The following is a 16086-nucleotide window of genomic DNA, read 5'->3' on the forward strand; positions in this document are numbered from 1 at the left end:
TTATTCACTAAAATGATAATTTTGGGAATAATTATTGGATTTTGCACTGCTAAAATAGACAATAAATTGGTTTTAAAAGTCTTTAAAAATTTGAGAAAAATACCAAAACACTTGGGCATGCTTATGTACGCACATATATGTTATTTTGAAAGTATTTTGACTGTAAAAAATATTTAGGGAAAAATTGGGTATCAACAGCTGCCCGTCTTTACCCGGGAAGTATGAAAGAGTTGTCGGGTAAAGATATGATGGCCAATTTGACCGAAAGAGACGATTTGTCAAGAATTCTGACCGAGCTCTGGCTCTTGAGCTTCCTATTACAAGAATCAGGCCACATGTAGTTCAGGAACCATTGACGGAATATGCCGATGGAGATTTGAAACGGACGAATGCGATGTTTAGATTGAGAGAGGTTTCTGAAAATCGATAGGCTGCGGGAACCGGAGCAGGAACACTCTTACTGAGACGGCCGTTGCCAGCCGGTGTACCTACAAGTAAGCAATACGAGCGCATATTGTGCGTAAATTTAAACGTGATGCAAGTTCTCATTGGGTAATGAATGCTGTCCTCAGATGGTTAGGATGATATCCTCGGACCATGATGTCCTGGGCCATGAAGCGCGTATTATAAAGGATTCGCAGGCTATGAAATGATGTTCTCGGGCTATGAGAATGATGCCTCCGAACTATGATGCCCTTGAATAATGATATGAAGGAGGTAAACTACGGTCCTCAGGGCATGGCATGGCGTTCACGGGCTATGAAAATGGTGCCTCCGAACAATGACGCCTTTAGACAATTTGGCGATATTTCAGCCCATGAAATGCAGAAGGTGGCGATCTTTCAGCCGATGCAAGACGTAAATAAAAGGTGGCGGTATTTCAGCCGTGCAAGAAAAATAAAGTGGCGATATTTCATCCATGCTAGAAAATAAAGTGGTGATATTTCAGCCATGTAGGATGGAGACAGAGCTTAGTCTCGAAAGGCAGATAAGTAGCCTTATGCAGATGATGATGGAGGTAGAGCTTAACCTCGGAAGGCAGAAAAATAGCCTTATGCAAAATGCAAATGGAGACAGAGCTTAGTCTCGAAAGGCAGAAAACTAGCCTTATGCAATGCGAAAATGTAGATGGAGGTAGAGATTAACCTCGAAAGGCAGAAAAGTAGCCTTATGCAATGCAAAATTGCAGATGGAGACAAAGCTTAGTCTCGAAAGGCAGAAAGGTAGCCTTATGCAATGCAGGAAATTCAGGTGGAGGTAGAGCTTAACGTCGGAAGGCAGAAAGGTAGCCTTATGCAATGCAAAAATGCAGAAGGAGGTAGAGCTTATCCTCGAAAGGCAGAAAAGTAGCCTTATGCAAAAATGCAGATGGAGACAGGGCTTAGTCTCGAAAGGCAGAAGAGTAGCCTTATGCAGTGCAAGAATGTAAAAGGACGATTAGTAGTAAGATCTCTTAGCTGATAGCCGATTACGACAATATGACTACTGGGGAGATAGTGTACGGATAGCAATTGCGGGCAAGTGATGATTCTGAGAAGTTGCATTCTTGGGAAAGTATGCGTACATAAATATACTTAATGATACTGCAAGTCGAGTGCCTGTATCCAAAAAAATCATGAGTTATATAAGGGGAAAAGTTAGTTCGTCTTCCCCGGGCTCTTGACGTTGTGTGTCATTGGGGTAGCGCCGCTAAACAACAGTAATTCGGATAATAGTTATGCATGATTTAGTAAATATAACGTAAGTATATAATCGAAAATAGTTTTCTTTAGATGAACCAACGACTGCGATGTGGTTCAAGACATTGCGACCTCTTTCGCTTCGGAATTTTGAGGGTCCTCCTCAAAATTCTGCCCCAGTTTACTGGGCTGGCGCTTCTGGCGATGCATGGACTAAATCAACTTCGGAATTTTGAGGGCCCTCCTCAAAATTCTTCCCTAGTTCCAATAGCGGGGGAAAATGGAATTTTTTATTAAATTGTGACCGAACCCATAGGGCTGCCTACGTATCCCCTCTTAAACGGGAATCAGGTCAGGCATAGTTCAAATTACATCATAAAGGGAATCATAAGTGGTTACACATAATATCGTTTTAACTGCATCTGAATTGATTGGCTTCGGCCAGACTTCTCCATCCATCTCTGCAAAAATAAGGGCTCCTCCAGTTAGAACCCGGTGAACCATGTACGGACCCTGCGAGTTGGGAGAGAACTTCCCCTTGGCTTCGTCTTGATGTGGGAATATTTTCTTCAACACCAGCTGCCCCGGTGTAAACTTCCTTGGCTTAACCCTTTTGTTGAAGGCTCTAGACATTCTGTTCTAATACAACTGACCGTGGCAAATTGCATTCATCCTTTTCCCATATATAAGGGCTAACTGCTCGTAGAGACCTTTTACCCATTCTACATCATCCAACTCCGCTTCTTGTATGATCCTTAAGGAGGGAATTTCTACCTCGGCGGGGATGACCGCCTCTGTACCATAAACCAACATGTATGGAGTTGCTCCGATCGATGTGCGGACTGTGGTGCGGTATCCCAATAAGGCGAATGATAATTTCTCATGCCATTGTTTGTGCCTTTTGATCATCTTCCTTAGTATCTTCTTGATATTCTTGTTGGCTGCCTCCACAACTCCATTCATCTGAGGCCTGTAGGCTGTAGAGTTCTTGTGTTTGATCTTGAATGTGTCACACATTGCTTTCATCAAGTCGCTGTTGAGATTGGAACCATTATCGGTGATGATTGATTCCAGAATTCTGAACCGACAAACAATGCGGTCGCGAACGAAATCTGCCACAACCTTCTTAGTGACTGCCTTGTACGATGCTACTTCGACCAATTTGGTAAAATAATCGATTGCCACTAAGATGAACTTGTGCCCATTTGATGCGGCAGGCTCGATTGGTCCAATAACATCCATTTCCCAAGCGGCGAATGACCATGGTGAGCTTGTTGCAGTAAGCTTGTTTGGAGGAACCTTTATCATATCTGCATGTATCTAACAGCGATGGCATTTGCGAACATACCGGAAACAGTCTGTTTCCATAGTAATCCAAAAATACCCTGCTCGGAGTATCTTCTTTGCTAAGACAAAACCATTCATATGCGGCCCGCAGATCCCTGCATGCACTTCGTCCAATAGCCTGGATGCTTCTTTTGCTTCGACACACCTTAGTAAAACCAAATCGTGAGTCCTCATGTACAGGATTCCTCCACTGTTAAAGAAGTTGCTGGATAACCTACGAAGTGTGCACTTCTGAGTAGCGTTGGCAAGTTCTGGATATCCCATGTTGTCAAGTACTCCTTGATGTCATGGAACCATGTTTTCCATCCGCTTCTTCCTCAACGTGGGCGCAATAAGCTGGCTGATCATGAATCTTTACTGGGATGGGATCAATGAAATTTGTATCTGGATGCTGGATCATGGACGATAAAGTAGCTAATGCATCAGCAAACTCGTTCTGGACTCTGGGGACGTGCTGAAATTCTGTCTTTGTGAACCTCTTCCTCAACTCCTGTATGTGATGCAAGTAGGGAAGTATCTTAGAGTTCTTGGTTGCCCACTCTTCTCGAACCTGATGTATGAGCAAGTTTGAATCCCCGATCACTAGCAACTCCTGAATGTTCATGTCAATGGCCATTTTGATCCCCAAGATGCAGTCTTCATATTCGGCCATATTATTGGTGCAAAGGAACCTGAGCTTGGCGGATACCGGGTAGTGCTGGCCGGTTTCTGATCATAGGACTGCTCCTATGCCAACTCCTTTGAAATTTGCAGCTCCGTCGAAAAGCAACCTCCAAACATCATAGGATTCTGCAATATCTTTCCTATGAAAGATACCTCTTCATCGGGAAAATACGTTTTCAGGGGCTCGTATTCTCCATCCATGGGATTCTCGGCGAGATGATCCGCCAAGGCTTGCCCTTTGATTGCTTTCTGGCTCACGTAAACAATGTCAAATTCACTTAGCAGGATTTACCACTTGGCGAGCTTGCCAGTGGGCATGGGTTTCTGGAAGATATACTTCAAATGGTCTATTCTGGATATGAGATAAGTTGTGTAAGCATAGAAGTAATGCCTCAACTTCTGCGCGATCCAAGTCAGAGCACAACAAGTGCGTTCTAAAAGAGAATACCGGGCCTCGTACGGTGTGAACTTCTTACTGAGATAGTAGATGGCTTGCTCCTTTCTCCCTGTTTCATCATGTTGTCCCAGAACACAACCGAATGCTCCATCCAATACCGCAAGGTAAAGCAATAGGAGTCTTCCTGGCTCAGGCGGAACCAAGACTAGTGGCGTTGATAAGTATTCCTTGATTCTATCGAAGGCTTTCTGACAATCATCAGTCCACTTGGTAGCAACATCCTTTTTCAACATTTTGAAGATAGGTTCACAAATGACAATGGAATGAGCTATGAACCGTCTGATGTAGTTGAGTCTCCCCATGAAACTCATCACGTCCTTCTTGTTCTTTGGTGGCATCAATTCTTGGATAGCTTTGACCTTTGATGGATCCAATTCTATTCCTCGACGACTCACGATGAAACCCAATAATTTACCAGCAGGAACCCCGAATGCACACTTGGCAGGATTCAGTTTCAGATTGTACCTCCTCAGTCTGTTGAAGAACTTTCTTAGGTCTTCCATATGATCCCTGACTTTCTTGGATTTGATGATGACGTCATCCACATATACCTCGATCTCCTTATGTATCATGTCATGAAAGATGATAGTCATGACTCTCATATAGGTGGCACCAGCATTCTTCAAACCGAATGGCATCATTTTGTAACAGTACATTCCCCATGGCGTGATGAAAGCCGTTTTCTCTGCATCTTCCTCATCCATCCATATCTGATGATACCCCGCGAAGCAATCAACGAAATATTGCAACTCATGCTTGGCGCAATTGTCAATTAAAATGTGTATGTTCGGCAAGGGGAAGTCGTCTTTGAGACTGGCCCCGTTAAGATCCCGGTAGTCAACGCAAATTCTAACTTTCCCATCCTTTTTTGGCACTGGCACGATGTTGGCTAACCATGTTGGATACTCCACTACCCTGAGAACCTTGGCTTTGACTTGCTTGGTAACCTCTTCTTTGATTTTAAAACTCATGTCGGGTTTGAATTTCTTGAGCTTCTGCTTTACCGGCGGATATGTTGGATCTGTTGGCAGTTTGTGAGCTACAATGGATGTGCTGAGACTAGTCATATCATCATATGACCAGGCGAATATGTCTTCATATTCCTTTAGGAACTCCGTGTACTCTTTCTTTTCTAATGGTGACAGGTGAACACTGATGCACGTTACTTTGAAATTCTCTGTATCTCCCAAATTAACGACCTCAGTTTCGTCCAAGTTAGACATAGGCCTATTCTCAAAATTCTCAACCTCTCTGATGACCTCTTCTGGTATATCATCCTCTTCTGAATCCATATCCGTTTGTTGCGTTGTCTCGTTGTAAGTCACAATCGTTGGTTCATCGTCAAGGCAAGTAATAGTAATGTTGTGTAAAATAAAGTGAATGATAGAGAAATGATAAGAGAGAGATATATAATAAACTGAAATGCTTTGATTGCATTCATAATTGTTTTGAATATCAGAGTTCTTTTCAAAAATTAAAGACAATGCGGAAATAAAAGTAAAAATGTGATGCATGGTGCTTTTGTTTAGCCTTGCTACCCCGAAGCTTTTCGGGCCCTAGTGGTTCTGATTGACTAATTGCTGAGGCGCTCTCCTCAGTTCACAGCCTGTATAGAAGGGCCTTCCTCCTCGAAAATAACACATCAGTCCATATCATCATCCTCCAGGAACAGATTCTTCATGGCTGCCAATGCTTCAACTTCCTCTGATCCATATATGATGTCTGCCGGCTAGAAAGTCTGCTCCAGGTGAGGTATCAGATGCTCCAGTGGGTAGTAGGGACTGCACCATGGTGGTGACCAGTCATTGAACTCCTTCCAAGTGTATTCATACCCCAAACCAAATGTAGTACCATGTTTCTTCAGCTTGATGGGCTTGGTGATTCCCTGGAGGTTTTTGCCGAGTCCCTTTCCATGTTCGTACCCACACCAATTTAAGATACTTTCAATCTTGTTATCCCACCATTTATCCTTGTCTACAGCATTGATCCGCTCGATGTGATGGTACGTTTCTCCGCCTATTCCCCTTCTGCCTCCAATCATCGGGATGGTCTGGCGACTATATATGGGGTTGCTACCATCGCCATAAATAATCATCTCTTGGTGATTCCATTCGAACTTCACTGCCTAATGTAGGGTCGATGCTACAACTCCAGTGGCGTAGATCCATGGTCATCCCAACAGCAAGTTGTAGGACGCTAGGACATCTATCACTTGAAAGTCAACGTCGAACCAGGTTGGCCCCATTTGCAAGCATAGACCGATCTCTCCGATAGTAGATCTTTGGGACCCATCGAAAGCTTTGACATTGATGGCTCCATCTTTGATCTCGTGCAGGATCTTTCCCAATGTTCTGAGAGTGATCAGCGGACAGATGTTGAGGCTGGATCCTCCGTCGATCAGGACTCTAGTGATGAAGTAATCCTCGCATTGCACGGTGATGTGTAGGGCCATGTTGTGACTCAGTCCTTCCGGCGGCATCTCGTCTTCGTGGAAGATGATCTTGTGGCTTTCCAATACATGCCCTACCATATTTTCCATTTCACCTCCAGTTATGTTTCTGGGCACAACAAAGTGTTCACTCGACGCTGTTAAACTACAACTTCAAGTCCATAAAATTGAGACCTCAAAACTCCATCTGTTAAATGTAGGGGCAGATGTAGAGTTAGAAGGTATGATTCGATAGAACCCAGTAGTTTTGGACTGTTATTTTTCTTAAAAAATTTATTTCCTAATATACAAATTATTAAGTTAGAACGTAGTAACTCAAAAGGGCTAAAATCTATAACCCAGGATCCGCTCCGGCATGCATATAAATAAATGTTTGTGTGGGTGGGTATTAATTCCGAACACATTGTCACAAAGAATTGGGTGCAATGTTACTTGCTTCTCATGGTTAGCATCAGCACAAAAAAATAACATAGCACATAGGCAAATCAGTTGGCAAGAACTTGATATCAATTAAACTTAAGCCATTCTTGTCAATGCTAAACTTTAACAAAAAAACAAGAACCCAGAAATTTACCCAAATAGTTTATCAAGAATTAGCACTATATATGGCAACAAGACAACACATAGTGAGTGAGAGAGAGAAAATGCTGGACCTCGTTCTTTGAAACAAGGTCTCATTTAAAGCTCTTGAGAAGGTGATCGTGAAGAACAAAGTAGCATTTTCTAGAATTCTGATTCTTCCGCCACAATACGAAATCGATCGATTATCTACTTTTCCCCCCCAAAAAAATAAAAAGATTAGGGATTTGAACATACTTGACAAATGAGATTCACATTTTGATTTGAGGGGTTTTGATTTGGATGAAATTTTAGATGAAGACCTGATTTAATTTTAGAGAGAGAGTCTGTTGTTTCACTCGCAGCTTTGTGGGTTCTGTTCCACAAACAAGTTTTAATTAGCTTATTTTACTTTTAGTTTTTTTAATATTTTAAAAGTAAAAATCTAGGTTATAGGAGCGATCCAATCGCTGCCAGATACTTTTAGCGACGACTTTGCCATAGTCGCCACAAATACTATGGAGCCAAATTTTTTTAGCGGGACTAAAAATTTCAGCCATATTAGAGGCTATCCAAAATAAGTCGCTACTTAAAATTATCCTTCTGCAACGACTTTAGATGTCACTGCTGATAATATAGCTGTTGTAACAAGCTATAGGGTCGCTGCTATATGTTTCCACTAATAATCCAATTTCTTGTAGTGAATACGTCTAATAAAGCCCTTATCAAGAAAATCCTGCAACTACTCATTGTCGGGGGCATTGGCTGTAGATTTCACATTTGCGACCTGAGCTTCGCAATTGCGAAGCTCGCAAATGTGAGGAAAGTATCGCATGTGAACTTGTTGTATTTCTTCTTCTATCGCAAATACAAACATTTTGTTCGCAAATGTGGAACTGTGATCGGAATTGCGACCCTTTTCTTCGCAATTGGGAAGAACCCTTTCCCCAAACCAACTTCCCAAATGCGAAGGATTCTTCACAAATGCGAAGACTGTGTGGCCCAGTTACTCTTCGCAATTACGATGAGTAGCTCGCAATGCGAACTCTGATCTCCCAATTGCGAGATCAGAGGCCAACACCAGAGCTGGAACACCAACAACATTTTTAAGTCCAAATTTCACTACGTAACCTATCCTAAACTCACCCAAGCCCTCGGGTCTCCAAACCAAACATGCACACAAGTCTTAAAACATCATACAAACTTTCTCGTGCTATCAAATTTCCAAAATAACACTTAGAACTACAAATTTAGCACCAAATCAAAGGAAATTCTCAAGAACACTTTGAAATTCCTATTTTCACAACCGATCGTCTGAATTACTTCAAACCAACTCCGTTTCTCACCAAATTTCACAGACATGTATTAAATATTATATTGAACCTGTACCGCATTTCGAAACCAAAATATGGATCTGATACCAACAAGATCAAACATCAATACTTTTCTTAAAAACCAATAATTTTTCAGATTTTAATTTTTATTAAAAATTTATAGCTCGAGCTAGGGATCTCCGAATCCCTTTCCGAGCATATGCCTAGGTCCCATATTTCGATACGGACCCACTGGGACTGTCAAAATATGAATCCAAGCCCGTTTACCAAAAATATTGACAAAAGTCAAATGAAGCTTTTAATAAAAAATCCTTATTTTCATCAGCTTTCAACACAAATGCTTTCCGGAAACATGCCCGACCTCGGGACACAAAATTTAGCTTTAAATCATAAGATGACCTATCGGGTCATCACACTAGTCGAACATTGCTGTGGAGACTTAAAGTAAATATGTCGTCGCATTTGTAGGCCTCAAAGTCACCTTCTAAAACTTCGTCTTGTATTGTTTATTTCTCTTCCAGAACAGTTGTATTTAGGGATTTTTTCTTGCAACCTTACTAGAGCTTATGACTTGTACTACCTGTTTTGAGATTGTAAGTTTGGGCGCGGGTAAATTTTTATCATAGAATTTGCGAGTCAATCAATTTGAAGAGGTTCTCTGAGTGAGGTCAACTCGAATAATAGTACGAGCTAGTCATTGTTTAGTCTGTAGTTATTAAAAATAGTCACTATTATGGAGTTTTAAGTTTTCTCAAGAGAAACTCACAATATTCTGAATTTCATTTGTGTAATTTGAAATTCCGTGATAATTGCTAATTTTTTATTACAAGAACTAAAAAATGGTTGTTTAGGAATTTATCCCACTAAATATCGATCCTGACAGTACTTCAATTTGAATGGTGAAAATTAAGTGGAGAGAAAGAAAAACATAAAACTGTTTATTTTAGAAAGAAATGTTTTCCGTAAGATTTGTCTTTGGGGTTTGGAAGGGTTTCTATTTTAAGAAAACTAGTCTTGTGTGTGTACCCATATCAATAAGTGTCACGACCCAAATCTACCATGTCGTGATGGTGCCTATCGTGGAACTACGCAAGTCGACTCTTTTGCCAAACAAAACCCGATATTTCAGTTTAAAGATTTCTTCAAGCTATTTAATTAATAAATTTCATAACATAATCTGAATAACAAAGTGCGGAAAGAAAAGCCTGACATCGGGGTGTCACTAGTCACGAGCATCTACTAAGGACTGTCCGATAATAATAAGACTAATACAGCCTGGAAAGAAACTAAAAACATCTATAGGAAGATAGGAGGGAGAAGAGCAGGGTTGTGATCGCCATGCAACTACCTTGCTAACTCCACAGATCCGCGACGAATGAAATCACCACTCGCTAGCACGTCCAGCAACCCATGGATCTGCACACAAGGTGCAGGGAGTAATGTGAGTACGCCAACTCAGTAAATAATAAAAGCAAATAAAGACTGAAGAGTAGTGACGAGCAATGAAACATATACAGTTCATATCATGAAATCTCATAGAATACGACATGTTTTTAAAATCAGTGTTTTGAATCAACTTAGCTCATTTAAATCTAGTTTAAGTAAATCCTTTTTAAAAACATCTTCCAATAGTTTTCGAACAAGTGATGAAACAGTGAGTAAAAATGATAAAAATATAAACAACCCCTCAGGCAAAACATCACTCGTGAACAGCCCCTCAGGCAAACATGAATCATAAATAGCCCCTCGGGCAAACCTCACAGTCACTCATATACAACACCTCGGGCATACCTCACAATTACCCTTAATCAGCCCCTCGGACACATCATGAATCAAGAACCTCCCCTCGGGCAAAACATGTATCAAGAACAACCCCTCGGGCAAAACAACATATCACTCATTCAGGTTACCCGCGCTCCCTAGGGGTTTGCAGACTCCAGAGGGGCTCCTTCAGCCCAAGCGCTATAACAATCCACCTCGTGGCATAAATCAATCAGGCCCTCAGCCTCACATAATCATGAATAAGTAACAACATGCTGTAACGTGTAGCCCGATCCCATAAGTATCCTCACAAATCAGGCCCTCGGACTCACTCAGTCATCAACCTCTCAAGCCACTCGAGCTATCAGTAAAAACAGGGTGCTCAGCCCAAAGCAACACTTTTATATGCATCAAAACAGTGTAGTAAAGACTAAGTTATGAAATCGATGAGTATAACATGACTGAGTATAGATTTTCAATCAAAAACAGTGAGAGGATAGTAAGAAAAAGGCCCCTGAGGGTCCAAACAACTTTGGCACAAAGCCCAAACATGGCATTTAACCCAATTTATAGAAATTCATTCTAAAACATATAAGTATTATGTAGTTTTAATCAAATACGCAACTTATAATTGCTACGGGACGAACCAAGTCACAATCCTCAACGGTGCACGCCCACACACCCATCACCTAGCATGTATGTCACCCCAAAATAGTAAAGCGATACGACTTCGGGGTTTCATACCCTAATGACTAGATTTACAATCATTACTTACCTCAAACCGGTCAAATCTCTACTCCGTGATGCTCTTGCCCCTCGACTCAGCCTCCAAACGTCCCGAATCTAACCAAAAATAGTTCAATGCAATCAATATAGGCCAAGTAACCAACTCCACACGAAAAACTATCAATTTAGACCAAAATCCCGAAATTCCCCTAAACCCGGCCCCTAGGCCCACATCTCGGAATCTGACAAAAATCACAAAACTAGAAACTCCTTTCACTCATGAGCCTATACATACCAAATTCATCAAAATCCGACATCAAATGGTCTTTCAAATCCTCAAATCAAACTCTCCAATTTCCAAGCCCTAACCCCTCAATTTCATCCCTAATTTCTACTAATTGCATGCTTAAACCACTGAAAATCACCATAATCACGAGTATTGAGCTCAAGAAACTTACCTAAATGGAAACCCCCTTGATTCCCTCTTCAAAACTCTCCAAAAAGCTTCAAGTCCGAATAAAAATGGTGGAAGATAACCCAAATTTCGCGAAGTGTGCATTATATACTTCTGCACCCAGGAGTCCGTATCTACAGAAATCACTTACTCCTCAAAAACTGCTTCTGTGGTCACTACACCGCAGGTGCACTACACCTTTCGCACTTGCGGTCTAGCCTCAGATTCCAAATCCCGCATTTGCGGTTTTTGCATCTGTGACTAGCGCACCTGCGGTCCCCACTCCGCAAGTGCGGAAACATCAGAAGCAACAACTTTAGCTGCACAACTCTATTTCTAAACCTTCTGTTAACCATCCAAATTCATCTTGAGGCCATCGGGACCTCAACCAAAAATACCAACAAGTCACATATCAACATTCAAACTTAGTCGAACCTTCGAAACACTCAAAACAACATCAAAATACCAAATCACCCTTCGATTCAAGCCTATAAATTTCTAAACTTCCAAATTTCGAAAACGATGCCGAAACATAACAATGACCTCTGAATGACCTGAAATTTTGCACAGAACCTACTCCAACTTTCGGAATTCTGTTCCGACCCCGATATCAAATTTCCACTGTCGACCAAAAAATGCAAAATTTCCAATTTCGCCAATTCAAGCCTAAATCTACCACGTACCTCCAAATCACATTCCGGACGTGCTCCAAAGTCCAAAATCACCTAACGGAGCTAACCGAACCATTAGAATTTACATGCGGGATCGTTTACAAATAAGTCAACATCTAGTTGACTTTTCCAACTTAAGCTTCGAAATAGGAGGCTAAGTGCCTTATTCCAGTCCAAAACCACTCCGGACCCGAATCAACCAACACGATACGATAAAACATAGCTGAAGAACATAAAGGAAAGCAAAAATGGGGGAAATAGGGCTATAACTCATGAAACGACCGACCGGGTCGTTACATCCTCCCCCCTTAAACAAACGTTCATCCTTGAACGAGCCTAGAAACATACTTGAAGCCTCAAATAGGTGTGAATATCTGCTCCACATCTCCTACTTGGTCTCCCAAGTAGACTCCTCCTTGGGCTGACCTCTCCACTGCACTTTCACAGAAGCTATATCCTTTGATCTCAACTTGCAAACTCGACTCTCCAAAATAGCCACTGGCTCTACATCATAAGTTAAATCACTGTCCAACTGAACCGTGCTAAAATCCAAAACAAGAGACGGATCACCAATATACTTTCGGAGCATGGAAACATGAAATACCAGATGCACCCCCGACAAGCTAAGTGGCAAAGCAAGCTCATAAGTCACCTCCCCAATCCTACGAAGTACCTCAAAAGGACTAATGAACCGAGGGCTCAACTTGCTCTTCTTCCCAAATCACATAAAACCCTTCATGGGTGAAATATTCAGTAGAACCTTCTCCCTAACCATATAAGAAACGTCACGAACCTTCCTGTCATCATAACTCTTTTGCCTTGATTGCGTTGTACAAAGTCGTTCCTGAATCACTTTCACCTTATCTAAAGCATACTGCACTAAGTCTGAACCCAAAAGCCTAGCCTTGCCCGGCTCAAACCATCCCACTGGAGATATACACTGCCTCCCATACAAAGCCTTATATAGAGCCATCTAAATACTCGACTAATAATGGTTGTTGTAAGCAAACTTGGCTAGCGGCACAAACTGGTCCCATAACACACGCACGAAACTTGTCCTCCAAAATCTGAATAGTGTGCTAGGACTGCCCGTCAGTCTGAGGATGAAACGTTGTGCTCAACTTCACCTGAGTGCCTAACTCTCACTGCACGACCCTCTAGAACTACGATGTGAACTATGTGCCTCTATCTAAAATGATGGAAACTGGGCACTCCATGAAGGCGAACAATCTCTTTGATATAAATCTCTGCCAACCGATCAGAAGAATATGTAGTACACATAGGAATGAAGTGCACGGACTTGGTCAGCCAATCCACAATCACCCAAATGGCATCGAACTTTCTCAAGGTCTGTGGGAGACCGACTACAAAATCTATGTGATCCGCTCCTACTTCCACTCTGGAATCTCTATCTGCTGAAGCAAGCCACCTGGTCTCTGATGCTCATATTTCACCTGCTAAAAGTTGAGACACCGAGCTACAAATCCCACTATATCCTTCTTCATTCTCCTCCACCAGTAATGTTGTCTCAAATCCTGATACATGTTTGCGGCACCCAAATGGATGGAATACCGCGAGGTGTGGGTCTCCTCCAGAATCAACTCCCAAAGCCCATCTACATTGGGCACACATATCCGGCCCTGCATCCTCAATACCCCATCATCCCCAATAGTCACATCTATGGCATCATCATGTAGAATGTTGTCCTTGATGACAAGCAAATGAAGGTTATCATACTGGCACTCTCTGATGCGATCAATCAAGGAAGACCGAGAAACCACACAAGCTAACACCCGACTAGGCTCCAAACTATACAATCTCACTAGCTGGTTGGCCAAAGCCTGAACATCAACTGCAAGAGGTCTCTCACCAATAAGAATGAATTCAAGACTGCCCATACTCACTGCCTTCCTACTCAAGCCATCGACTAACATATTGGCCTTCCTCTGATGATACAGAATAGTAATATCATAGCCCGTAAGCAGCTCCAACCATCTCCGCTGCCTCAAATTGAGATCCTTCTATTTAAACAAGTGTTGGAGGCTACGATGATCATTAAACATCTCACAAGACACACCATAGAGATAGTGCCTCCAAATCTTCAATGTGTGAACAATGACAACAAACTCCAAATCATGAACATGATAGTTCTTCTTACAGGGCTTCAACTGACGAGAAGCATAAGGAATCACTCTACCCTCCTACATCAAAAGACATACAATATCGATCCGAGAAGCATCACAATATAATGAATATGAAGCAGAAGCTGATGGCACAACTAACATTAGAGCTATGGTCAAGGCTGTCATGAGCTTATGAAAGATCGCATCACACTCGTCCGACCACCTGAAAGGATCACCCTTTTGGGTCAATTTGGTCAAGGGCGATGTAATAGAAGAGAAACCCTACACGAACCAATGGTAATAACTTGCCAAACCAAGAAATCTACGAATCTCTGTGGCCGATGACAGTCTGGGCCAACTTTGGACCACCACTATCTTCTTTGGATCATACTGAATACCCTCACTGGACACCACATGTCCTAAGAACGCCACTAAACTGAGCCATAACTCACACTTGGAGAACTTAGCATAAAGTTTCTCCTCTCTTAACCGTTGCAACACAATCCGCAAATGCTGGGCATGCTCCTCCTGGATACGAAGTACACTAGGATATCATCAATGAATACAATAACAAACGAGTCGAGATAAGTCTAGAATACACTGTTCATCAGATGCATGAACGCTGCTGGGGCATTGGTCAACACAAAAGACATAACAAGGAACTCATAATGATCGTATCGGGTCCTGAAAGTTATCTTACGAATGTCTGAGTTCCTAATATTTAGCTGGTGATACCCTGACCTGAGATCAATCTTAGAGAACACCCTCGCTCCGTGAAGCTAGTCAAATAAATCATCAATACGCGACAAAGGATACTTGTTCTTAATTGTGATTTTGTTCAACTGCATGTAATCAATTCACATCCTCATAGTGCCATCTTTCTTCTTCACAAATAAATCCCTTCTCAAAAAGTTCCTGAAGCTGCTCTTTTAACTCCTTCAACTCAGCTGGTTCCATATGGTATGGAGGAATAGAAATGGGCTGAGTGCCCGGTACCAAGTTAATACTGAAGTCAATATCCCTGTCCGGTGACATGCCCGGTAGGTCTGTAGGAAATACGTCCAAAAAATCATGCACCACTAGGACAGAATCAATAGTAGGAGTCTCTACACTGCCATACCTCACAAAGGTCAAATAAGAAAGACAACCCTTCCTAACCATCTGTTGGGCCTTCAAGTATGAAATCACTCTACTAGGAACATAGTTTGAATAACCTTGCCACTCAATCCATGGCAAACCTGGCATCGCCAGCGTCCCCGTCTTAGCGTGACAATCTAGGACAACATGATATGGAGACAACCAGTCCATACCCAATATCACATCGAAGTCGACCATACTAAGCAATAAAAGATCTACTCAGGTCTCCAGACCCCCAACAATCACCATACATGATCAATATATGCAGTCTACAACAATAGTATCACCACAGGAGTAGATACATGAACAGATGAAACTAAGTACTAATGAGGCGTATCCAGAAAATTAGAAAAATATGAGGAAACATATGAATTATTGGAACTAGTGTCAAATAATACGGAGGCATCTATGTGACTGACTGAGACAATACTTGTGATCACAGCATCTAAAACAATAGCATCGGGTCTACCTAAAAGTGCATAGAAAAGGTCCTAACCACCACCTGATCGACCTCCCCCTCTAGGGCGACCCCTGGCCGACTGACCTCTACCCCTAGCTAACTGGACGGGTGGTAAAGTAACTGGTGCTGAAGTCAATGACTGACTTTTCCACTGAGGCGGACCTCCCTAACTATGAGGACACTACCTCCACATATGCTCTAACTCTCCACAGTTATAATAACCCCCTGGTGCTGGTGACAGGGACTGAAAGGAACCCCTTAGACCGG

General features: G+C 42.0%; 1 protein-coding gene across 1 annotated transcript; it reads right to left on the bottom strand.

Annotated features, from left to right (window-relative positions):
• Window positions 1-12487: 12487 nt before the first annotated feature.
• LOC138868236 (uncharacterized) lies at window positions 12488-15557 on the bottom strand. The gene is made up of 5 exons (XM_070145766.1): window positions 15084-15557; window positions 14532-14750; window positions 13581-14045; window positions 12893-13039; window positions 12488-12808 (listed from the first exon to the last, which is right to left on the bottom strand). The coding sequence occupies exons 1-5, from the start codon at window positions 15555-15557 to the stop codon at window positions 12488-12490; spliced, it is 1626 nt and encodes a 541-aa protein (XP_070001867.1).
• Between the last annotated feature and the right edge of the window lie 529 nt (window positions 15558-16086).

Source organism: Nicotiana sylvestris, chromosome 5 (assembly GCF_000393655.2).
Source record: "Nicotiana sylvestris chromosome 5, ASM39365v2, whole genome shotgun sequence".
Classification (NCBI taxonomy): Eukaryota; Viridiplantae; Streptophyta; class Magnoliopsida; order Solanales; family Solanaceae; genus Nicotiana; species Nicotiana sylvestris.

What these genes read in the sequence shown, in the direction of transcription:
- LOC138868236 (XM_070145766.1), bottom strand. Translation starts at nt 15,557, where the DNA reads ATGGTCGACTTCGATGTGATATTGGGTATGGACTGGTTGTCTCCATAT. An exon ending in AAAGATGGCACTATGAGGAT is followed by an intron (nt 14,751 to 15,083) that starts GTGAATTGATTA and finishes CTTCGTATCCAG; the next exon opens with GAGGAGCATGCCCAGCATTT. An exon ending in AGAAGGATATAGTGGGATTT is followed by an intron (nt 13,040 to 13,580) that starts GTAGCTCGGTGT and finishes TATGGGAGGCAG; the next exon opens with TGTATATCTCCAGTGGGATG.